We start from the raw sequence: 27,007 nt of genomic DNA on the forward strand, positions 1-27,007 counted from the left end.
ACTGAATAGTTTTAATAAAAGTTTTAATCCTCATGGTGCATAGTAGACAATTCCTGGTCATGTGAAAACTTTAAAAGTCAGTCACGCTTGTAGTAGTAAAATTTTTTTAGCAACTTTTTTTTCTCTCTAAACCCCACTTTATAACCAACAGTTTTCAGTTGGAGAAAAAGACAAAAAAAATTACAATTTAAAGATTGTGGAAAATATTTTTAAACAGTAAATAAATCTGAAGAAACTAAATTTTACTTATGAACAGAAATAGATATATTTTGCTAGGAAAAATTCTTCTTGGACTTGCTATTGTTCAGAAAAGGACTGATCAGTGTTGCAGAAAAGACTTAAAAATTCAAATGCCATTCCTTAGGCTACATTTTACTTAATTTGTTCTGGCAACATTTACCTATGACGGTAGTGCTCAGGCTATAGAATATTATATGATGTGGGAGTTCATAGTAGTATTATTTCATTGTTCAATATTAACCATCATACATAGCTTAAAAAAAGGCTAGATATTTAAATAAAATAGTTTATCTTTGGTGCAAGACTTGTAACTGTTTAGTACACTTTCATCTCAAGCAGTTATCTGAGTTACATGGCTTGTGAAGAGCACTAAGACTTTCCACATGAGAATTAAATTGAAGCAACTAGATTTCAGCACTGTAATGCTCAATGAATATTAATGGAAATTTAGACATATTCTGGAGAATGTTAATTTCAATTCTCACAACTATTTACTGAAATAATAAGATGTTTGGGTTCTAGTAAAACTCTGATGACTGAAGCCATGCTTTTTTTTGGGGTCAGAAAATAACTATAAATACAAAAGTAGTCTACAAAGACCTCAGCTACTTATGCTAAGACCTAAAGGGCAGAAAAAAACACATCTGGCCAGCAAAGACATGCTGTAACAAAATCCAACAATGTTTTTCAGGTGTGCAGATTACAAAAGACAAGCAGTAGGATATAAACTAAAGCACGACCTTCACACCTGCAATTTCTGATATTTTCCTCTCCTGTCAGACTTCCAGTTCATACAAGGACATGAAACCCCTTACTTGAATCACTGTTTTGACAGTAGCCCCCTTCAAACCTTTACTCCGCCCTCTCCTCTGCACTGGCTCTGCTGTGCTTGACAACCCTCTTGGCAGTCACAGCTCTCACCTGGCCAGCCACTGCTGCCACACAGAGCTGCTCACCTCATCCTGCACAAGAAGCTACAACACTTGCCCCATGACTGCCTGGGCTCCTTCTGTGACACCCCATGCCTGCTTCCATGTGCTACAACACACACTGAGGACCACACCTTTTCATTCTTCACACGATAAGTATCTAGTATTAATCTAGTGTTAATGCCAGAGTATTATTAATGGCATTAATGGAGCTTTCCCATTTATTGAATAAACAAACTTGCTATGGTAGTGTTATTTCAGTGTGGTGTAAACCAGCCTGGGTGACACTCAGGTGCCCTACAGCTAAACTCACTGCAGGGAAATCCACAGTCCCTTTTCTTCTGAAAAGCACCTAGGGGTTGATCAACAGTTCCTGGACTAAAGGCAAATAAATGAAATGCCACAAACAAGACAACACTCAAATGTCCTTGCAGCATTACCCTCCTCACCCAGAAGTGCTGACTAAACTTTACCTTTGCTGAAACGTAGGATGCAGAAGGAAAAGGTTCAGGATCAGCAGAAGTTACCAGGGTGCAAAAGGAAAGGGGTCAGTTCAGCAACTCTTCTCCATCGCACACGGAGTGCCACAAACACACTACCTCATCAGAAAGGCAGGGAACAATGGGAAGCACAGTTCCTTTCTGTACTCCAGACACATGAGAAATCCAGGAAGTCTCCAATAATTAGGATATAAAGTTTTAAATTTTTTTTCTTTGTAAGTCAGAGCAAGCAGACTGCCTGCAGAGAGCACCCTTTTAGGCAGAACAAGCAGATAGGTGTGTCTACCTATTTGCCAATTTATTATTATGAAAACCTCTAGAAAAACATGCCCATTTAACCAGGATTAACACAGTCCTGGAGGCTTCACTTTTCATCTCCTTTGTGCATGTGTTTCATGCATCTTTATTTATTTATAATAAAGTCCTTACCTATTCCAAAATTTACTTTATTTCAAAGAGGTTTATAAACTTGGGTTTTCTTCAGTAATAGTTCACTAACAAACTTGAAGCTACCATTAGCAGGACAAAACACCAGTCTTTTGAGAATGAACAAGAAGTAAACCTCAAAATGCAGTTATTGTTGGAAGATTAATTCTAGCTACTGATATCTAACAGGACAAAAACCTAAAATTAGGCACTCACACTGTGTACATTAAGTAGATAGAAAAATGCAATGCATGTAAAAGTTTTGTAAACTCTTTTCTATAACATTAAAAATGACAACAGGATTTCAAAGGTGTTTTCAGTAATGTTCAATGGAGAGCAAACTTAGTTACTACATTGGCATTCCACAAAACATATTTACATTTGCAGAACCCGAGGGGACATCTTCAAACTACCATTTTTTTAAAGGAGCAAACCACACTATTCACGTGTGGACTTTATCACAACTCCTTTTCACAAAAATATTGATAGAAAATTTTGATACTCAAACAGTTTAAACAAACTTGTTACAGAACACAGATTGATCTGCAACATTTGTAATACTCCTTCACCATGCACATAGCATTCTCACAATGCACCATTTCTTCTGAAACATATAATACATGCACTGGTGACAGTATAAAAATAAACAGAATCACTCTGTTGAAAAAAAATAGTGTAAGAGTGTTTCTCTCATTTGAAAAATGCATATTTTTTTCCAGATGCTTAACAGTATTATTCTCTTACAAAAACTGAGATGTTCTACACAATTTTGGTTTCACTTGTGCTCACTTTGAATTGCATTACATATCTGAAGCGCTAGTATTCCCCAAACTTTGATCAAGAGCTCTTAAATTCTGAATTACACAATGCTTAAAAAATAAATTTCGTATTTCTAGCTGTGTTGTAACTTTATTAAAGGTTTCACTTACTCTCCATGGTCCCAATAAATTATGTGTTTTATTGAGAGCAATTCCTTTACAATAGGCAAGATATATCCATTGTAACTTATCATTTGTATAATTAAATAAAAAGTCCTACCTTTCTCAAAGAACAGAGAACAGCATTCCTAGTGCAAAAACTAGAATTCAGTTGAAGCAGAGTTGCACTTCTCACATATTTTGAAAAAAAGTTGAAAAATTTTACAACTGTAGAGAAGAACTGCTCAGAGAACTGCTCAGAGAATTGCTCAGTTAAAGCCTGCTTTAAACTTTATAATCCCAAAATGGTGTAAGAGTCCCTTTTCTTCCAAGAACTTTTCAATGAAAGGTTGACATCCAGTCCCACCAGCCATTTAAAGAATGTGTACAAAAATAATTTAATTGGAATATTCTATGAAGCAGGTAATTTTACTAAAAGCTCAGACATTGAAATATTGATTCCTGTTAAAGGGACACCTACACTAACCAGTATTCAAGGGCTGATTAAACTACGTTTCCCCAAATCTTACTCCAAGAGATTTTTTTTCTTTTTTTCTTTTTTAATTAGAAAAAATATAACAAATCCAAAAGTGAGTCCATTTTTGGGGTGAGAGGTGGGTTTGCTTTGTTTCGCCAAACATGGGAGAAGGTCCCTTTAACAAGGAAGGAGATAGGTATCACTTAATCAGGATGTGGGAATGGAATCTGTACCTATGGGTAAATGGCAATGCGTTCTGTGTTGGTTCAGCCCTTGGTTCTGAGTTCTGCGTCACTTCTGGCATCGCTCGCTCATCATCTGTCCCGTTAATGCTTTCCGGAGTTAAAGGAGACTGAATATCTCCTCCAGCTGATTCCTTAAATGAAACAAACAACACATTAAAATTACAAACTGACCTGCCCAGAAAGGTTATGTACATAAAAGCACTAACATTAATTCTTAAACAATACACAAAATTTGGTTAGTATTAATATAATGTTCAGATTTCCAACATGCCTCATAGTCATATATCACCATGTGTATTTAATATAAAAGTATATTACCAAAAGATTCACATTATCCTGTATGAAACACATGTGGCCTATGAATTCTTTGCAAGTTCCTACCTTCCACTTATTACAGACCTCTCTCATACCTGGAATTACATTCCACCCTCATTCTGATACATGGTGGATGATTCTTGACACTCAGAAATCTTGTCTTGTACTTTACATTCTAATGCAGTGAAACAAACAATTCTGGTATTTGTTTCAAAATCTAGCTTTTGTGCTGTTAATTAACCAAAGCAAACAGAGGGAGGGCCATTTGTGGCATGTTCTCAGTTTCACCTATGAGCCATCTGTGAAGAATACTTGTTCAGCAAAGTACAGGCAAAAAATTTTCATAGGCGTGCTAGTCTGGCCTAGCTCTTGCTGGTTATAGTATTATTTGGGGAGGAAGATAATCCAGCTACACCTAAGTGTACAGATACACATGCAATTGGACACCTGAAGAACTTTAATGGTTGCAGAAGGCACTGCCATGGCTTTCATTACCCTTCATCACACCAGCATGCACGTTTGTGTGTACATTTAAGCATGAAAAAGAACAGAATTGACAATTTAAAGAGGAAAATAAATTACTCTATACAAATGACATGGTTTTGTCTTCTACTACTACTATTATTATTGTTAATATTATAAGCATCCAATAGGATACACAGTTTCCATTGACAATAAATGAAAGACTTTCTGCATCTGAAAGTTTTTCTTCTATTTTTTCTTTTTCCCAATCTACATTATATAGTCTAAAAAATGACATACCACAGCCTAAAAAATCTGGATAGCTTGTATCTTTAAGATAAAAATCCTATGCCACACTTATACCAGATACATAAAATCAGAGTTTATTAAAATGTTTTAAATGTGAATGCACAAAAAATATTTCAATAGAAGGAAAAAAAAACGTACAAGTTCCATCTAGGCTTATTTTTCAATAAAGTACTTCCACAGACTTCCACAGACTTCTAATATGAATGAAATTGAAGTAACAAAAATTAAGGTAGAAAAACATCCTAATTATGTAATAGTTAAAAGATCATGGCCTGCAAATTCATGAGCAAAAGAAACTTCAGTTTTCAATGTGTTTCTCTTCTACTAAAATGACAGTTTATCAGGGCTTTCACACATTCAGAACTACCCCTGCCTGATAAGTAATTTATTTGCAGACAACTCTAATGCAGCTGACTATGAATAAGGCATCAAATATAATAGAAAAGCCACTTATACTGAAAAGATTTTTTCACAAATGTTTACAAATAATATGTTCCCATTTTATATTAATTAGAGGAGTAAAAGTATTTTAGAAACATTTTGTGAGATGTGCATCTGTAATGAAGTTTTTATTGCATACCATTATAACTTCACATGTCCACTCCAGGTTTTACAAAATTGAGGATAACATTGTGATATTCAGTATTTAAATGAAACACGATAGTGGGGTATTCATCAAAAGACATCTTAAATTTCAACATCTTAAAAAAAATAAACCCACATACAGATAGAGTCATTAAACAAGTAGACATTACAGCACAGATCAAACTACCTTTTAGTGATAACTAAAAGGAACAGAAAGAAAATAACTCAGTGGTTCTAAAATCATGAACTAACAAAAACAAGTTTTTGTTTTGTTATTTTATGTAATTTTAGTTGTTGAGTAAGTTGTCTCAGTAAGGATACCATACGCCTCCCCGGCACAGCTGTTCTTCACAGTGCTTCTCTGCACTGGCTGGCAATGGCACTAAGCCTGCCGGCTACCACCACCCTAACATGTATGGAACATTTGTTGCAGAAATTCATATAGCATGGAACTTACATTATTCATAACATAAATTATGTTATGAAAGTGACCTGTTTTACAAGCCTGAAGTAAATTTTGTACTTCTACAAAGTCAGAGAAACTGACAAAAAAATTATAAACCAGGATCGTTTTACCAAAACCAAACACGTCTTGCATTAAAAAATCTGATTGTAAAACTTTTCAGGCAATAGTTATTCCTAACAGTTTGCATAGGAGGTGCTCAGAATCACAGGCAAGACCATTCTAAACTACCCATCCCACAATTTCAGAAACCAAAAAGGTCTTGCTCTGAAATGACCAGGGTAAAAAAAAAAGTTATCAGAATATAGTCATCCTTCGAAAAAAACAACTGAGGTTCTGATGGCAACTGATTGGGATGAAGCCTTTCAAGAGTGATGGGGTGCAACTGAAAACTGTACAAGCTGCTCTATTTGGTTCTTCACTTAACCTTAATTGAAGTCACTTTTAATAAATAAAAGAGGTGCAGGAAGGTGGACACAATTGTCAGGCTACTGCTTCATGCAGCTCAGTGAACTCCAGATCTAAGTGTAAGTGCATGGGGAAGCTTGTAACTGAGAATAGACTATGGACAGCTTGCAAGATCCATGAATTTATGACAAGAGCAAAATGATTCCCTATATTACAAGATGGATCTGGGAAATAGAAGCTGGTAGAGCAGGAGAGCCAGTATTTCAGCTTTAAATAAACATGGTAAGAGGATTGCAAGTTTTTATTAACTAAGGCTCAGTTAAATGGACACCAGATGATATAGCTATGTGCATAGGTGGTCTTGGAAGTCCTAAAATAGATAACTTCTTTCTAGACCAAAGCCTCCAGACATACCAAATATAGATAAATTGTGTACTATGATATGAATCTGTCTTCATACAGACGACTTTAAAGTACAGGTTCTCTGACACAGAAACAATGTGTTATTCTTCATCTCAAGGAAGCGCAGTGCACACAATGGGACTTTTATATAACAAAGCAGCATCTCTCTCCTAATTTGGTGGTCCAGGCCACTGTCCTTCTCTGAACAAGTTAAGTTCTCTTTATAGTTAAGGTAAATGATGATTTTATCTATTATCTGATATTCTGGAAGATTAAAGTCTGCTGGTAGACAGCCAGACAACAGGGAATATTAAAGAATCAGGGAGAATGAAGAGTTTGAAATTTGTACCAGCATTGCTTAGGGGAAAAGGAACTCCTGCTATTTAGTAACTGCAAATTAGGCTATGTATGGTTTTATTTCTACATGTGTTTCACACACACACACACACACACAAAAAAAAAAAAAAAAATTAAAAAAAGAATCCAAAGAATATATTTCATCAAATGAAACAAAATATCAGAAAAACCCATGGAATTTCTACCTCCAGGCCATTGCACTTTATAGGAGCAACACTTTGCTACAGCACATAACACCTGACAGAATCAACCTAACTCCAGTGGACTCTAGGCAAAATTTCTCTTAAGTTTTAACATGTCTAGAGTCTGTGAAATACTTGAACTACAAATACATACCAAATTTCTGAGATATTTTTGCTGTTATCTCTTGATTTCTCTTTCTCTGCAGTTTGCCAAGTTTTTGAATGGGATTCAGAATTGAAACTTACATATGGCAGAGGTATTTTCAGGCTTGCATCAAACAACAGTGAACATCAAACGTCTTGTGCAGTGTTTCTGTTACACAGTTGTACAGAGATTTCCTAAAGATTCAATCTGTAAGGGCATACTGAGGCAGAAAAGTGTACTTTTACTCTTTTAGAATTCTGTGGTAGGGAGGGTGAGAACTGTACCATAGCCAGTACTTGGATTAACTGGTAAATAATGACATTTTTAAAAGCTGTACCAACAGAAATAAAACATTCTATTTAAGTTTGATATGTATATTTTCCAGTTTTGATATACAGTATTTTCCTACTTATTACAAATTTAACACAGAAAGATATCTGCATGTCCAAGACTGCAGAGGGACGGATCCATTTAGATAACTAATTTACCATTATAGAATTTATATACCTCCCAATGTCAATTTGGGATTATTTGTTAATGCTGCCAAAAAAGCCATTAAAAAAGCCAGGTTCCTGCAAAGTGTTTACTGACCATTAAAAATATCTCATTCCTCTTTCACCCTCACCCTCTGCAATGGATCACTATGCAAAAGGGGAAGAAGAGCTTTAAAAGGATTCAGAAAGGCAACAATTGAATTGTTTGCCTTGCAGCCATCTTTTAGCAGATGACAAAAATGAAAGCAGGTGCTCTCTACGGCCCCACCTTCCCTCCCTAGTACCAAGCACCCATCCTCCCCCCAGTCATAAATCCAACTGAATGAGCCCAGTACCACAGAAGTGCTGGAGTTTGCCATGATGCCAACACTTCTTATCTGTTCTAAACTCTGAAGCTCTTGATTTGATTCCCTTCTCTCTAGGGAACTAGTATGTGAAGACTACTATGCTCATGTGTCAGCACTTGCACTAACTGTATTACTCAGAATAATACACTAGCTTATCAACACAGTGAAAAGCCAAGAGAAGAAAAGTAAGGCCTGAATTGGAAATTATTCTTAAGTGTGCCATAATGAAATTGCAGCCCTCAATAGGCACTATAGAATCACTCAGAGTAACATTTCTGTAATTGCCTACAGTGTAAAATGTTAGGTTTCAACTGTAAAAAGAACTCAGTACAGGAAAATTAACATTAATAGCTCACACAGTTTAGGAGAAAGTTTTAACCCTGATGAACTGCAAGACAAAAGCATCTTGTCTCTGAGTGAATAGCTCAAATTTACATCCAAACCACATAATAAGTCACTCTATGTGACAGTGTCGGATTTAACTTCTGAGTCCAAATTATTAATCAACATGTCAAAAGAGAAGCATAATAATTTTTTTGCCTATAACATCAAGTAACTAGAGGCCTGGGTGAAGCACTTCACTGTTTCTAAAGTCAAGTGTATATTACTGACAAGCATAAAATATTGAAATACATACTCCCATTGTCTCTGAGAATTTGTCAGAAATTTAGAGACAGTAAAGTAAACTCATAAAACTCCCTGCCTTATTTTCTTTCCATTTCAGTGGAGCAAGCAGCTTCCCATTAGCAGCAATAGCCAGCCTAGCATTTGGGCAAAATGCCTATTGGGAAAACATGAGGCTTGTTCATTGTGTATGTTCTGATTTCCACTGACTTCTCTTGCTTGGACACCAGATGTAGCTTTCTGGTAGCAATAAAACTATTTGTGCAGCATGCTGCAAAATGCCTGCCATCCTTACTCCATCAAAGAGCAGGAGCCTATTACAGTAAAAAGCACTGAAGATACACTGATTCAATGAAAAAAGACTCCCCAGAAAAAAGGTTCAGTCTACTCAACTCAGGAATCCCTGCTGTAGTTTTGAAGCTGTTGCATTCTCCAAGAGAAGGATTTGCCATTGTCTCCACTACTGCTTAAAACAAAGCTAACTGAGTCAAAAATCTTGGGCAGGGGGAATACAGGAGATGGGGCATAAAAGCCTCAAGGGATTACTTTTTTCAAAGCAAATTCAAAGTACTTATAATTAATTTTAGTCATAATTAATATAAATATGAATATAGTAACTGACTCTCTGATCATGCCTAAATTAACTCAGTTCATGTTTTGAGACACTTTTTATAAACTCTCCCTGTACATCATGGATAACTGTAATAAAACTCCAGAACCAGCCTGTTAATGTATTGTCTTCCTTCAATGCATCTCACAAGAGAAAACTACACAGTAGGAAATAAGTAAAAATAGTTTGCTGTTTCAACCTTTATTTTTGGTGCAATAATTGTTCTATAGAAGTTAATTACAGTGCACCACCAGAAGTTTAGTGGATACAATGGGAAATAGTACAAGAAGTGTTTAGTATAGCTCATTTACATAATCATGTTTATTAATTTTCTTGGGAAAGCTGAAATAAAGGAAAAGGAATATAAAAAACACCCAAATTTATTATAAAGCAAGTCCTTTCAACTTATTTGCAGTATATGTCAAAAAGTATTTTTAAGTATTTTATTTTCTTGACACTCTTTCTGACCAATGAGAGGATTCACAGTAACTAAGAAATTAATTTTCATTTTTAATCTTAATCTCTTAATTTTAATCTTTAATTTTTAACACATATGTATGTAAGGAACAATATAGTAAGCAGCATAGACAAGAAGTATGATGCTTGATTCAGGTAATAAGACTCACTTGAGAAGGTGTACTTGTTAGCTCCATTTTTTCATGGGATTTTTCCTTTGCTATTCGTGCAGCTTCTTTGAACTCCTGAAATTTTTCAGCAAACTGAAGGTACATATGTTAAAAGAATAAAAAAAAAGAAAAGAGAGAAAGAGTAGGCGTGAAATAATATATTACATGCGGAACAGAATGCTGTACTTTTCATTTCACAAAGTCAAATTCTGTCAGTAATTTTTAAAATTTTTCTCCTTATTAGATATTCATTTAAATGAGTTGCACAGTGACATATCTTTCAGGCATAATACACACTCTTTACATGTCAGGAAAATGACAATGCAATGAAGCATGATCTGTTGCTGGTAGTTTTAAGAAACTTACCTCAGAAATGGCTAATAATAGGGACAAACTGCCTTGCATAGCTGCTTTCAGATTCAGATTTTACCCTCCTCAAACAACACATAATCTGTTTCTGAAGCCTAATGCAGTCACCATGAGCCTGGAAAGCTTTCAATGCAATTTGTTCTTTCATGACTGAAACAATACTGATTTCTTCCCAAATTTTAACTGCATTTTTAATTTAAATAGCTAATTAGAAAAGCAAACAAAAGGAAATACTGTATTCATCTCTAGAAAGTTAATTGACATCAATCAAGTTAAAGAACAAATTCATTGAACTAGAACTGCCTACACTGAACACTAAATCATTAAACTGCACATGGAACTGCCTTATGAGGCTTTATTTCTATGCTACATGTACCTATTCCAGAAAATAGCTAAAGCAGCAATTTAGAAATATATGCCCCCTTAATCCTGAAAGATTAAATCAATTTGTTAAGAATAGGGCCTGGTTTCTCTGGATAGAAAAGAGATTGGCTTCATAGTTCTCATCTTTCCACTACACTAATTGCTAGAGAAGCCAGCCACACATTTGTTTTTGTGTCCTACTGCTTTTATACAGAACATTATCTTAATATGATCAGCTAAAGAATGAAATTATTCTGCAAAAACATCAGAAACTTTTCCAGAAGCTTCTAAATCTCTTTGGCAGCATCATATGAAGAAATAGTTTTGCACTCTATATATATATAAGGTACAAAGGCTACATTTTGTGTGGTACAACTTCACCAATCATTTTCAATCAGAACTTCATTTACTACGCAAGACCTAAAAAACCCTACTGTTTTTAAGGCTTATTCTGGTAGGCTACTAGTATCAGAGGAAATGTAATTTCTCTCTACTTGTATTCTGTTTTTCATTTGTTATGTTATTTGAAAGCCTTTTTTTCCTGAATATTTAATCCAGCATCAAAACAAGTCTCAGAACAGATGATGAAATTGGCAACAGATCACCAGAACCGGATAATACTTTTTTAAGGCTTGTGCCTAAACCTCAAAATCTCATGGGTAATTATTTAAATCAGCCTTAAGATCAGAGAATTATTAAATGGCAAATATGATGCTGAGGTTTGGAATAAATGGCTGAAGAAAAAGGCAGTAAATATAACAGCCATAGAAACATTTAAAAAAAATATCATAGATCAATAGACAGTATTCTAAGAAAGAGCCAAAAAGCCCAGTTTGGTTGAGATTTTCACAAAGCTTCTAGCATTCTTTGAGACAAACAGGTGATGGATAATCACTACAGCTCTCTCTTGATAAAATTCCTCAATAACAAGGATGACATCTCATGGTATGAAAGGAGAATTCTTCTGGAAGATCACCTTATTAAGAAAAAGGTGAAAAATTGTGCATGGAGACTACATAAGGCTGCTGCCAGTAACCATGGTGGCACTTTCCACTTAGCATATTCTTTAAGTTTTAATAAATAAACCAGGTAAGAAAAGCAAGATGATAAGGGAGCAAACCCTAAAAGGAGTATTTCTTCTCATATATCAGGATACTATCAAAAGCATAGATGTATTCTAAATGAGAAAGTAGTCTCAACTTCTCCTAAAAGTGAGAGGACATTCTGATTCTCCTACTGCAGCAGTAAGAGGGACTCTGCTAACAAATTGTGGTCCTGTGAATATCCTCCAAAACAGGTATCTTTCAAGTATCACCAACATCTGATGGAGCAGTCTTGAGATGAATTTGTGGTATAACATTGATAAAAGGCCTAGTGAACAGATATAAATGTTTAATTAATTTTCCTCTATACTTTGTTTGTATGTGGAGATTAGACAGCCATTAATTTTCCATCAGACAGTCTCACTCCACTAATTCCTATTCACAATAATTGTACAGAAAAGAGGTTGCCATTGTTGCACTCTACCCTAACAATTAGTTCAGAAGGACAGGGGCATGAGCACAAAAAACAAATAGCACAAAAGTCAAACATGTACTACAAGATATGCAGACAATAATGTGAGAATAAACAGTTTACTTTATCTGCTGTGATTATTTGCATCATTAAACTGGGGAAATTGGTCATACACTAGACCAGCTTTTTTTTGTGGTTGCAGGCTGCCTTTTGCTTCCTGGAACTTAAAACACTTAAAATCCTAAAGTGCTAGCTGTATCAGAGTGCTCTGGTAAACCTGGCTGTGATGCACAGAAGTGAGAGTAAGTAATCTGAAGGAGAAACAAAACAAGAAAGAGAATATAGATACAATTTCTTTAAAGTTACAGGGCAGATCTAATTCAGGTCTTTTGATTCCCAACCAAATATCACTACCAATTCCAGTTGCTGAACAGCTTTTAATCTAAAGAAAAGTTTTCTTTCCCCATAAATATGTTTATAATTTTTTAAGTAACACAAAAGGTTTAATCTTTAGGAATTTAAGTAGCAACTAAATTGGCTATTGCAACTCACATGAATATCAGCTTAATTATTAAGATGTAATACAACAGGAACAGTATGATGAAAAGGACCCATAGATTCACCCTAATCTTCAGAAAAGGTCTGTGATTTTGTGTTTTTTCTTAATAAATTTGCTTATTCTTCATAAAACAGCACTCTGAGTAACAGCTCAGCAAAGAATAAATTGAGAAAAAATGTCTACAGTAGCCTTTCAGATGAATTTTTTAACAACATTATACACCTTTATGTCAAAGGCATATTTAAAAGTCCCAGACATCTGCTTGAGGGCAGTGAAAAGAAGGGAGTTGAAAGAACTGTAATTAAAAAGGAGACAGAGGGAGGACAAAAGAAGAGTTGAGGACAAAGCAGATTAAAAAAAACCCAATGTATTTTCACTGGCAAGGATAACCTAGAACTCGAAGTCAGGCAAACAGAGTGTGAATGACTACAGCAGGATGCTTTGCCTTCAAAGAATCACCTGTGAGTAAGAAAAACAAGGTAGTCTACAAGAGTAGTAAGCTAGACTAGCATTTGTGCTACAGCCATTGAAATATTAAGAGAAGTTATTACCATGTTGGTAAGCAAGTGCTTCTACACACTAAATTAACTGACAAGGTTTACAAGTTCACTGAAGCAATGATAAGTGTGCAAATACATATACAATGCCAGAATCACTCAGAACGTCCTGTGTTAGTGCTGCTTTGTGGAAAGGAAAACCAAGTGATTATAAAAGGAAGAAATCTTACAAGCTTGATGCTTGCCAAAATAAAGTAGCTATACTGGGTCTCATTTTAATGGTTTTCTGGCAGGCTGTGCTTATCCTTGGATCATGACAAGTCCTTTCCTAAAAGGGCTGCTTTGATTACTCTTCCTTCAAACAGTTAGCCACCATTATTCCTTCCTGAAACATGGACATTTCTTATTGCACTTGGCTGCCCAAACCTTTTAACTCAAATATGAAAATTTTCTGCTTAATATAAAGACAAGTTTTTAAACTTTCACTGAAGAAAAAACACATTTACAGGTTCCTGGACTCATCTGCCAGGGCAGTAGCAAAAACAAAGTAATGTAGAAATGATGCTCAGAGGACCTATGCCATCAGTTTGAGAAACAGGGATTGCTCCTTTTCTTGGAATGAGGTCTATTTCCTTCCTGCAGAAGTAGACTAGAAAAGAAACTTATGTATCGCACATACTGCTTTAACAAACATTTCAACTTTTGCATTCCAGTAGACAATGTATTTTTCTTTTACACTGAATTTATTTCCCATTAGCTTTACAATTATCTTTTTATGGCTGCAAACTTCGAAATAACAGTAATTTAATGTACTACATCATAGAAAAGTGAAAGTGAATGTAGCCTAAAAGACAAAAATACATTTGAAGACTACCAGCAGTTTTTTTCTAAGAGATCTAAATACACAAGAACCACCAAACTGTTTACTTTCTATCATGAAAAACTGTAATGGAAGAACAATTTTTAAAAAAGAAAAACCTAACAAATCAGTAATTACTAAGCATTAATAACAAAGTGTAAGAGGCTTTAATCTCGCTTTAATCTCTTTCATCGGTTAAAAGAAAATTTGCAGATATCACACTTACTCTTGTGCTTTTACATTTTAAGGATTCAGACAGAATATTTTTTTGAAAATTACTTTTAAATAACAACACTAGTGAGTACTGAGTCAAGATATGATGAGCAAGAATAAAATACACGTAAGTAGCTTCACTAGCTGAAACATTGCCACTGGTCATACTTACTTTTGAAAGGTGATGTTCAGATGAAAATCCCAAGCCATAGACTGTATTTGCCCTACTATCCGCCCACTGGCCAAACTTCTGTGATGTTTTAGTAAATGTCATGTTGGGGGTGATGGTGCTGTTTATTATTGCCTGAAAAAGGTAATAATTGTAAAAAATGGGCTTAGTGGTTTTTATTTTTTTTTTAAAGCCAATCATAACTGAAAATACCAATATTGTAGGCAATTTTCTGAATACACCGAATGAGACACACACTGGGAAACAGAAAACAGGTTTCTAGTTCAATCCCAGCTAAAATTGCAAAGGAGTATTTTTGCACACATTGGGTAAAAGGAGGAAAAGATGGGGAGGGGAGTAGACATCAATTCACAATTGCAAGCAATCCTTTAAAGTTTCTACGTATAAGGACTATCAAAGTCCTTTTATGTCTCACAGTTGTATTTCTTTGTCCCCTAAGACAGCGCCTCTCAAGTTGTCTGTCAACTCCACTGCTGCTCTCCCCCAACCCCTGTTGCATATGAGATTCTCACTGAAAAAAAACTCAATAAAACAAAGGAGCACATTTTCTTTATGAATTTCTTTATGAATTTATGAAATTCTGTTCTACAAGAGTCTGTTTCCTTCACACACATACAAGTGAGGATAACAAGGGTCATACATCAACTACAGAAGTGGAGCTACTCTTGTTATAATATTTTTCTCTAGTTCTTGTTCTTGCATTTACATAAATCCTCTAGCATTTAACTTCTGATAATACAAACACAAAATGCAATTACTAGGTGATAAGCTTGTTTCATTGAAGTTTCACTGTGTATTTAAACAGTATTTCCATCACATTAAAGAGTACATATGGAAGCACAAACTGTACAGATGTGAAGAATGTAACACTATTTTCTCAGGATGGTAACTGAGAAACTTTAACAACATAGAGACCAAGAACTGCTCTCCTAAGATCAAGATCCTCTAGAAGTCAAAATCAGTCAATACTACTTGAGTGATATGGACTTCTGGATGGATATTGAAATAGCTAGTTATTTAAAGCAGTTTACTTTGCACCCTTTGCTTTTTGCTGAGAGATTTGGGTACCACTGGAGCAAATTAAAATTTTCTATGAATTCTACAGGGCAAGACTGAAAAAATTAAATCTAAGGGGCCAGCCAAGCTCACAAATAGCACAAATCATACGGTGATTCTTACATGAAATGTTGGAGAAGAGTGTCCTTCTCAAGCAAGGAAGTTCAAGAGAATACATTGAATTACAACATGTAGAAAGACAAACATGCTGCAGCACAGATAAATTTAACAAAACTCTTTCTTGGTAACTTTGGCAGATTCACTGCCACTCACATTAATGAAGATGAGCAAATCTGCACATAGCCAATTCTTTCTGATGACCTTTGCCTCTAAGTACAAATTTTGCCTATGACTGTGAACAACTCCTTGAAAATTCTGGAAGGCCTGAAATCTTACATTTGAGCCAAGAAGCCTTATCAGATCAAAGAGAGGATTTGCTGTGTAACCAGAAAATGGAGAACCATCTCTAGCACTGCCTGAAAGACATCCTTCAGATTTCATATAGAAGCTGCTCAGTGAAGTCCCTATACACGAAACATGACTCTCCTTTGTTTAGGTATAAGGTTTGGAGGTCAAATAATGATATCAGACTTCTACTTGCACAATCACAACTGACCACCTTGAAAACAGTCTTGTCCATAGCACACAGGACAAAATAAAGAATACTGAATATTGAATTTGAATATTGAGAGAACTGAAATATTGAGAGAATGAGAATATTGAATCCTGTGAGACAGGACTTCTCAGAAAAGAGGTGCTGTGGAACTCTTTTTTACTTGTATGCTTCTTATCTTCTTTTGCACTGTTAGTGGTTGGAAGCCCACTTTTGAAAAAACAGGTGGAAGCCCAAAACAGAGCTGTGCAAGCTTATTTAATGCTCAATCTTACTTCCTGTGGAAGCTGACATCAGTAATGTGCTTTAAATTAAATATCTTGAGGACTGTGTAGAACAGAATTTTCCTCCCAACTCAAGCTCTAGCTATGTTGTCTAGTCTGCTTAAGACCAGGCCCATCCATTGGTTGATTAATTGAAACCTGCATCACATATTTGAGTATTATGTCATGGACATAACTTCCTCAGGTCAGAAGAAAACTCCAATGCCAGACAGCTAAGACCTCCAAGAAAAACACAGGTTTAAAGCCTTCATAACTGCGTTCCTGCAGCGACAGCAGCATAGCTGGTTGCAGCTTAACCTAGTCAAAAACCTGGGAGAAATGCTTCTGCTGACCACATGACAGGCTGCAGCATGGAAAACCTCAACAGGGTGCCTGGTCCAGAATTGGATAGCTTTTTTGACAGCAGTCTGCATTTAGGGTAGGTTATGTTGACTGTAAAACCACTTTCTTGAGAGAGAGAAAAGAAGAAAGAAAACTTTTTAAAAATAATTGTGTTGAGAGATAGTTGGCTGTGATTCTTCCCTTTTTTTTCCAAGAGAGAAAAATAAAGATGTTTCACTTCAGTATTCAGTAGACAGTATTAATCAAAACACTGGGAAGACTACATGCAGATCCCAGTAGTAAAAAAAAAAAAAAAAAAAGTCTTTCACTGAATTTACTAATTTTACAAGGAAAAAAAGTTTTTCCACATGCTTTCAAAAGTATAATGATAGGCCATCCTACAAATACAGTCCAGTATCAGCTACCTCGGGAAAGAACTAGATACCAAGCCCTTGTATATTTAGCTTAAAAAAAAAACATTTATATTTTAGATCAAAATTTATAATTAAGCCTGTCTTGTCCATTCAAATGGGTACTGCTTTAACTGTGCTCCTCTAATCTGTATTTCACTGCAGAGTTACCAGTATAACAAGTGTCAAATATTTCATCAACTTTTAAGAATGTTGTTTCCATAAACGAACAAGAACATCTTAAAAACAGAACAGAGTCAATCTAACAGGAAGACATTTAGCTTTTGAAGAAAACTGGTTTAGTTATCTTCAGGGTTTTTTGGAATTATAAAATGGCTTTCAAGTTTCCCTTTCATATTACTTTAGCAATGAGAAAGTAGGGCATATGTCTGAGCTGTTCATTTTACTGACTGCAAACCTAACAGCTGCAAGATATATAGTAGTGGTCAAATATGATTTTATCTTGTGCTAAAACTTATGGCAATAATAGTTTAAGACACAGAACTTTTTAACTTCTTCAAAGGAAAATCACTGAACACTTGTGCATACAGATCTTACTTAAAACATTTAAAAGATTGTCACTTTAAAGTGAGACAGTAATTAATATAACAAGATCATCTGCAGTAACACTGATGGGAGACTTGAATGAATAATAACAAATGCAAGGTTCATGGAACTTGCAGACTGGGAAACCACTCTTTTCCAACATCTTCTCTTGTTCTAGATGAATATGAAATTTTAAGTTCATTTTTCTACCTTGTATCTGTGAAAAAAAATTATCAGAGAATTAACTAGCACAGCAAGAACCACAATATACTTGACCTCCTTCCTTTTCTCAGAGATGGTGAGAGACAAAATGGAAAAGACAGCGGGACTTGGAATAATCCTAACGTCTGCCGGTACTGGAGAAATAATGGAAGCTTTGTTCCATCACCCAAGAGAAAGAAGTACTAGAAGACATTTTTCCAAAGAACTCTGAAATGAGTATATACTTAATGAGAACTGAAAGCCTTAGCAAGAACTGCTCAATGTTGCCATGCCATACTACCTAAGAAATCTTATTTTTCAGGCTTCCTCTTGATTCCAAAACTGGTAGGAGAAAAAGTTCACATAAAAGATATTTACTCAGGAGGTCAGAGAAAACAGATTCAAATTGTATCAGATTACTTGCATCAAGATTTCTCTGCCATGGGCAACAGGGCTCCAAATACTGTGCATAACTATCAAATATATAGCCTGTACACTGAACACCTTATGGTCCTAGAACATTTTTTGTAGTCAAGATAGAGGGACATGCATCATATCTGGTGCAAGATATTTAAAGAGGAGACTGTAGCTTCAGAAAACATTACACAAAATGCATTAAAAGTAAGCATAAGTTACATCTGTAGGACCTGTCTTGGCTAATTCAAGCTCAAATAAGGAAAAAACCCCTCTCTTTCAAAATTAACCAAAGACTCCATAAGCAAATCCAGGTTGGAAACTCCAATGCACAATAGGGGAGTGAAGGTAATGTCCTTAAATGTTCTTTTGTTTCCAAGAAGTAAGGTTTAATGACTCTCAGATAATCAGTACAGAAGTTAAATTTTATCCACGATGCTTCTGAAATGCACCAAATTAAAGAGAGAAGAGTGAGGGACAGAAATAGGATTACCACTCAAATCTAAAGTATACCTCTCTCCAACATTCCTTACTGCAGTCTAGGTAAATATACATGTGAGCTGCCTTTACTTACTGACTTATTGTTCAGCACCTGAGAACTGAGCACATCGTTCTCTCCACCATACAAACCCACAGGATGCTGTAAACCCCATGAGCACCCAGGTATACAATAAAACCTGTCTGGATCTATTCCCTCTGAGGGAGGGTCATGACAGCTTCAAAACCAGTAGGGTTGGTCAAGCAGTTTTGGCCACTGCAACATGTTTTGTCAGCAGTGCTACTGACACCCAGCTATATGCCATATAGCAAAGACTCTCTGGGTGCACTCAAAAATGTTTTATATTTACATTTAACTCTTTGCACATACAATATTGCATATAAACAGACATGCTAAAAAAAAGATGGGCTTTGAAGTAAAAATAAAAAAACTCTCTGGAAATTAGGCTGGAAACCCACTTAAGATTCTTCCATGTATCCCTTCTATTCACCAGAATATGTTATATGTTTCAGAGCAGTGCTGTGAATGCCTGAAAGAGTGGGACTCCCTTAACCATGACTGGAATTCTTCTGGGATCTTCATCTAAGACTTGGATGAAAACATTATTAGGATTGCAGCACCCACAGAGTAAATAAAAGTGATGAACTGCGTTATCAATATACCTTGCCATTAGTACTGGACGTAAAGGGAATGCTTCAGTAGACAAAAGAACAACTAAACAGGTAAACAACTATTTGACAATTTAATTCAGCAGGCATTCAGCAGGAGTTGCAACATCAGGATGAAGGCAGAGTGGATGTCAGAATAAGGATTTTGTATATTCTCCAGATCAGTTAAAGCACTGCATTTTAAAACTGGTAGTTATAAACATGATTTCATACATCATCTAGTTCTAATCACAGTGTCTTTATTCATAAACACTGATTCAAAAGGCATTTTAATTATTTGACACAACTAATTGAATCATTTGAAGGAAGGCACAAAGTAAGACTTAAAGCTGGAAAAAAATCTGCTAGGCTCTGATTCCAGTCTCAGCCACTTGAAGTAGAGATTTTTGACTATGAGATCAATTTCTATATACTTTTCTGTGACAGAAAATCTCCTTTTACATTTAAAATAGCAATATTCTAGATATTTTAAAAATGCAGGGTAATAATTTCCAGCTTTCAATAAGTATTCATAAAATCTCCATGAATACCATCATGCTTTAACAGAGTATTTTGTTTCCAATCATTGTGAACTGATGTATTTCCAAAAGCTTGTAATGAAAGTCTCTGGAAAGGATCACAACTTTTCATTACAATCTGTATATCTTTAATGCCCTTAGTGTAGATTTTTCTGCTACACTGTTTGTAAAGTTACTGCTATTATAGCTATGTGGTAAGAAACAGTCAAGGATTTTCTGCACATCAAATTAATTTCTTAGATAACAAGTTTTACAAAAGCAGCAACTCAGCACAATATCCTTTCTAGTTAAAACAGAGGAACAAACAAACTAAACAAACAAACAAAAACCAGAAAAAACCCACTAAAACCAAACCAACTGAGTCTAGATAAAAGCTTACCATTTATTAGGCAGGGTTTATTAGGAGGCAATCCTGGCATTCTCTACAGCAAAAATTGGAAGATTACATAACAAAGGATTTACTAAGTGATTATGGGCACTGAACAGATGTCCTTCATAATACTGAAGCTAATTATATTGATAAATGACCGAGCACAGAAATGAAAACAAGTTATTGTAACCCTATACATACTTTTTGTACATTTTTTTTGTCTTTTTAGCCTTCTCATAGCATTAACCAAAGAACAGGTCATCAGTGCAGCAATAGTTATTGAAGTCAATACAACCACACGGAAAACAGAATTTACAAATAAAAACTTAAAACATATAATGAGGCAATGTTGCCCTTTTAAAATTTCGTAATCTGTTGGTCAGATAATGATACAAACATCTGAGAAGAAATAGGAAGAACATCAGACTAGAAAATAGTAACAAAAATGTTTCAGAGAACTAGGTTTTCTGAAATAAAATGTACCTTTGAGCCATCTAAACTGATTATCCTGTAGACATTTCTTGTGCTGTCATAGAAGTAGGACACAGTAACAGCATGCTTGCTGGTGGGAACCCAGTTCTTCTTAGTGTTTGGGTCAATCTGGAAGACATGAGCTCGGGTGCTGAAGATGGGTTGTTCCCTGAAGGACAGAGAGAAGAAATCGTTAATCTAATTTGTACACATTATCTTTGCACACAAGCTGCCTTTTGTGCCCATTTGGATGTACACAAGTTACTCTGCATGATAAATCTTGTCTCTTCTGAGTGTGTTGCTGCAGAGAGCAGGAAAGTTTGTTAATAGATATATGCAAGCAAAATGCAAGTCTTCTTAGGCAAAAATCAGCATTCAGTTGTGGAGTCAGATAAACACATCTCTAATAGAGACAGCATCTATTAGATATCTCTAATAGAGACTCAGCATTATCCCATCATCTCCCCAGATCTTCACTGCCCACCTATCCCTTTAAACTTAATGGCATTAATGCATGTGTAACTTCTCTCACTACACTGCACACTGCAGAATGTGCATAACTTCAAGTATAGTTCTCCAAAACCTTCTAATACTCTGATTATTCTCATCAATTTTTAGACTACAATCTGGATCTGAACTGGTTGATTCAATGCAATTACTCTAAAACTAGCATTAATTAAGGGCAGGAACACGTGTCGTGAATCCCTCGTTCTTTGGAGCTTTACACCTGAAGGTATTTGTAACAACACTAAATAATGTAAAAAATACATTTTAAATTGTAAATTGCTTAGCAAATAAAATTATATGAGACAGAAAAACCTTTATTATAATTTAGAATTTACAGCTTTTTTCCCCCATGACCACTACCAGGTATGCAGCATTGCACAGAAATCTAAAAACATTTTACTATCACTAACATGGTGATAAGATGGCCTTCTACAATAGAGTGACTATATCAGTGGACAGGGGAGGGCTGTGGAAGTCAGTTATCTGCACTTCTGTAAAGCCTTTGACACAGTCCCCTATAACATACTTCAGTAACATACTTCTCTCTAGACTGGAAGAGATGGATTCAGTGGATGGACAGTTTGGTGGGTAAGGATATCCTGGCTGGTGTCCAGGACTGTCACATCTAGAGGCTCAGAGTCACAAAGGACATCAGTGGTATGCTCATCAGTGACATCGAGAATGGGACTGACTGCACCCTCAGCAAGTTTGCACTTGACACCAAGCTAGCACAGCTGAAGTATGGCATGCCATGGGAATCTCATGAGATCTGACAAGACCAAGTGCAAGGTGCTGCACCTGTGTCAGAGCAGCCCTGGTACGAGCCCAGGCTGGGGGATGGACAGATCACAGCAGCCCTGCCCAGAGGGGTTTGGGGGTGCTGGTGGGTGAGAGGCTGGACATGACCCAGCCATGGGCACTCCCAGCCCAGAGAGCCAAACCTGTCCTGGGCTGCATCCAGAGCAGCGTGGGCAGCAGGGCCAGGGAGGGGATTCTGCCCCTCTGCTCTGCTCTGCTGAGACCCCACCTGCAGGGCTGCCTCAGCTCTGGGGTCCCTGCACAGGAAGGACCTGGACCTGCTGGAGTGAGTCCAGGGAGGCCACAAAGATGGTGAGAGGGATGGAGCACCTCTCCTATCAGGAAAGGCTGAGAAAGTTGAAATTGTCCAGCCTGGAGAAGAGAAGGCTCTGGGGAGACCTTATAGCAGCCTCTCAGTACCTAACGGGGGGCTACTGGTGGTAGAGGGACTTTTTTACCAGGGCATGCAGTAATAGGACAAGGGGTGATGGCTTCAGACAGAAAGAGGACAGGTTTAAATAAGACATTATGAGGAAATTCTTTACTATGAGGATGGTGAAACACTGGAAGAGGTTGCCCAGAAGAGATGTAGCTCTTCCATCCCTGGAAATGTTCAGGGCCAGGCTGGATTGGGCATTGAGCAACCTGGTCTAGTGGAAGGCATCCCTGCCCAGGTAGGCAGGTTGGAAGTATCTTTAATGTCCTTTCCAATTCAAACTAATCTACGATACTGTAGCTGTCAGTTTAAATTTAGCTACATTTTAATGACAAATGAATCAATTTGTCTGTATTCTAAGAAATGCTGCCATCAAATTCCAAAGATAGTAAGTCGCAGGATTTTAGGCTGAATTTAACATTTTAGGTATTATGAATCTCATTTTCAGAGTGTGAAAAAATACACCCTTTGACCTGCCCTCATTTTCTTTTCAGAGGTATTCTTTTAACACTTTTTTTCCCCCAAATTAAAAGAAAGTGTAAAAAAACCCACAGAATTTTGGGTACTTAAAGGGGTTTAATTTGGCCTCACTACAAAGGGTTCCATGTGATCTCTGAAATAGCTCCATTGCTTGGCAGGAAGAGCAACTTTCAGTAGTAGAATTGTATTACTCACTGGGAGTCAAGATTCCTTGAAGTTCACCAGATGACAGATATGGTGTTCTCCCTATGCTGGGTGTTGGATGAAATGACAGAAGCATGAAGAACAAATCAGAGACCGCAAAACAGAGTTTCAGTAAAAGATAAAGAAGGAAGGGAAGCCAAGGGGAATCTATGCACATGATAGTTCTCCACAGAAATGTACCCTCATCACCAATTCATCTTTTCCTTGTAAATCACCAGCCTATAGGAGGTTGCATAGCTGTTTTCCTCATCCAAATCTCTTGCACACAAATGTTATGCAAAGGTGGTGAAAAGGCTTTTATAGACCTTTTGTTTAACAGAAAAAATAAATTCTTTTTGCTCTTTTCAATATCTACAGTTACTTCTTCAATCATACTCAAACTTTAGTTGTCTTCAATATCAGATCTATTTTGTAATTTACCTCCCAGTTAAGCATATGCCAGCATCAAGGGATGCATATTAATATAATGCACCAGCTCTTTAACCCTGGAAAATTAAAGAGCCCATCAAAAAATATGGAAACAATCTTAGTAGCCTGACAATTGTTTTGATGGATATTGACACTGAAAGGAAACTACAAAGGCTCCAACCATGTTAATTAAAGACCAAAGAAGAACTGAATCCAAGATGTAGATGTGTGGTTAATGAATATACATTTGACCAGCACTGATGTTCAGTTCATTCCCACAGTTCACAGTACAGTATATCACGTACACATGGGACTTTCAACACACCAGAGGTTAGGATTTTAATATGTAAAATGTAGGTGAGTACTATATGGCTAAAGCATGTGTCAATGAAAGTCAGCTGTTCAGCCCTGAGATGCTGCTCTCCAGCACTCCATTTTATCATCACAAAAATCTTCCACAGCCTAAATATCCTCAATTTGTTTGATGAGGTGGCCTGCATGTTCCTGCTGATTGATCAGCAATGCTGCTCAAGACAAACCAGAGCACTTTGCAGGGCAGAGTGTGGGTCTGGCATAGACAGTAGAGTTAGGTATGGAACAGTATAAATGAAGCTTACTTCCACTTCTTTAATCACTTCTGATAAAACTAGAGTTATAGTCTTTTCTTTCTCCGTTTTAAGTATAGCTTTACTGAATGACAAGCTGTCTTTACTCCGTGAAAAAAGCATAGCTCCCTTTGTTACATGAGTTGGATAAATCATGATTTTGCCAGATTACTGGGGTAATTAGGATTTTTTTCTGACAAAGACATTCAACTTCAGATGACTCTAGAATTAGACCAGTTTTGACATTTGACGATGAACATTTAAAAAGACTATTTCAGCAACCTAATGGAAGTTATACATTGTATATCTACAGGATTAAATGTGCTATAGAACCAGTCACTGAGGCACCACTGAAGTCCTTCAAAGCTGCTGTAGAATTACATCATCTGTACTTTTCTGTAGCAACATACTATATGGAGCTACTTAAATTTTGGATTTCCTAAAACATCTGTGAACAACCAACAGGTAACGTATAAAACATATAAAAATATTTGTAACTTCAGCCAATACATCTTTACATAAAGGTTTTGCTCTTCCATTATCCACATAATGGAAGACATGATGCCCTCCCAGTCTGGAAGTTTCAATCAAATGAAATAATAATAATTATAGGAATATTAGTTAAACAGGAAGATAGCTTTCTCTTTGCCTTCCTTGATGGTCAAAAAATTAATGTTTTTTTTAAATTATAATACATATTTCTATGTATAAAAAATAAGCCCCCTATTTTTCACAGGGTCACAGAATAAGGTGAGTTGGAAGGAATCCTCAAGGATCATTAAGTCCAGCTGTTGGCCCTGCATAGCACCATTCCCTTATTTTTGTCCATATGGAGTTGAGAAAGGAAGAACAGCTTTAAAGAAGAAAAATCAATCCTGTAAAAAAACAAACTACCCTACCAGTTTCTTACTCTTCCCTTTCTTCTCTTCCCCTTTAAGCTTTCTCTTCTTTATCATTCATTATCAGAAGGTATTCAGTACTCATTAAAGACATTAATAGGAACTAAGACAAGAACTCCTCACTAATTACAAAGCAAAGCAATTCATTTTTCCAGAAATATACAGATGCTGAACAAAAAGAAAACAAACTAACAAGAATGCCAGAGTAACACAGTTTGACTATTAGAAATGTCTGCTCAGGCATGGCAGAAACATTAAGGCTCATATCCTGCTGTTCTTAATTGCCTTAGGCTGTAACATTACAGTGGTCAAACAAAGACTAACAAGAAGTTAGTAGTAACAAGAAGAAGTAAGTGCCAAGTCCTCCTGGACCCAAGATGAGTAAAGCAGCATAAGAAGTATCACATTAGCAGGCAGAGTCATATCAGGCTTTTCCATAATCAATATAAAAATTCATTCATTGATACATGATCAGTCCTAATGTAAGCTTAGGAGATAAACCTGTTTACTAACAGCTGAATGAATAGTTTCCAACCACTCTTCCCATTTTGACAACACAGCCTTTACGAAGAAAAATGCAGACTGCTCAATACAGGAAACATGTTACACTAATCAAAGATTGGATGAAAGAAGCTTAAGTTAGTATAGAAGGTTAGAAAGTACTGTCCTTGCTAATCCATAATTAATATATGCTTTTTTTAAAAAAGTCTAACATCAGGTACTTCTACAGCACTAGTGGTAAAGACCTCTTTTTGCTTATTTCTTCCCTCACACTATTGTTTAACATGCCTCTAAAATTATCTTGAATGTCATAAAAACCTATAATTTCTCAAGGCTGGGATTCCATTGTCTTAGTTACTCTGAAAACAATAAGGCCACTGAAAAGAAAGTATGAACCTCTACAACATGTCTTGATATTCTACTTGCCTGCCTTTAAGAAAAAAAACATATTAAAAATTAGATACAACCCTCCCTTACTCCTTCATACTGGACTAAATTGACAGTGTTTTGGCAAAGTTGCTGCACTGTGTAGGATGAGGTAATGAACTACCCTGTACGGGCACAAGACCCGGCCAGGATTGCAGATGAAGACAAAAGAGGCATGGGTGATGACCCTTAAGCAAGAGCTGGAGCAAAGAGCTGCCCAGGCAGAAGCAGACAGCAGACACAGAAATAGGCTAACACTGAGTGTCTGTGGCTCAAGGAGGAACTGAGTTTTGAAAAAATAGAAATCACCACTGGAACTGCCTGCCACCTGGAAGTTTTAAATTTCTGAGCAGAGGTATTTTCCCCAACCAGTAAGATGAAGAGGGAATGAATAAGCTTGTGTGATGGGTGCTCCTACTCAGCTCAGTTTTGATAGTAAAAATTCCATGAGATTTGTATCAATGTCTATTTCTCCAATATGGATCTTACAAACTCCAGTGCATTAACCAGACTTCCTGGCTTTGATGCACATGGAGTCCACATACAAGACTGTTTTCAAAACAAGTCCAACAAAACGTGCCTTGGAGATCTTTTCTTGTTGCAAACAGAGCAATGTTTCATCCATCAGGTTTCACACACAGAGTTTCAGAGGAAGATGATGCCACATGCAGACAAACACAGGACAGTATCCCTGTGCTCAAAATGAGAGTGCAACCACACTCCAAGCTGCTTGGAGTGGTGGA

At 36.3% G+C, this 27,007-nt stretch overlaps 1 protein-coding gene across 1 annotated transcript in view; it reads right to left on the reverse strand.

Moving 5' to 3' along the window:
• The window catches only part of HOMER1 (homer scaffold protein 1), an 86,978-nt gene that overhangs the window by 43,272 nt on the left and 16,699 nt on the right, over positions 1–27,007 (reverse strand). The window contains exons 2-5 of the mRNA XM_088054403.1: positions 21,013–21,169; positions 14,612–14,743; positions 10,065–10,157; positions 3,724–3,866 (exon numbers count right to left, since the gene is read on the reverse strand). Coding sequence (XP_087910529.1) covers positions 3,724–3,866; positions 10,065–10,157; positions 14,612–14,743; positions 21,013–21,169 — 525 coding nt within the window. The remainder of the gene's footprint in view (positions 1–3,723; positions 3,867–10,064; positions 10,158–14,611; positions 14,744–21,012; positions 21,170–27,007) is intronic.

The sequence above is a fragment of the Pseudopodoces humilis genome, chromosome 4, assembly GCF_049639895.1.
Source record: "Pseudopodoces humilis isolate 2021_Gansu_Grassland_sample_001 chromosome 4, ASM4963989v1, whole genome shotgun sequence".
NCBI lineage: Eukaryota > Metazoa > Chordata > Aves > Passeriformes > Paridae > Pseudopodoces > Pseudopodoces humilis.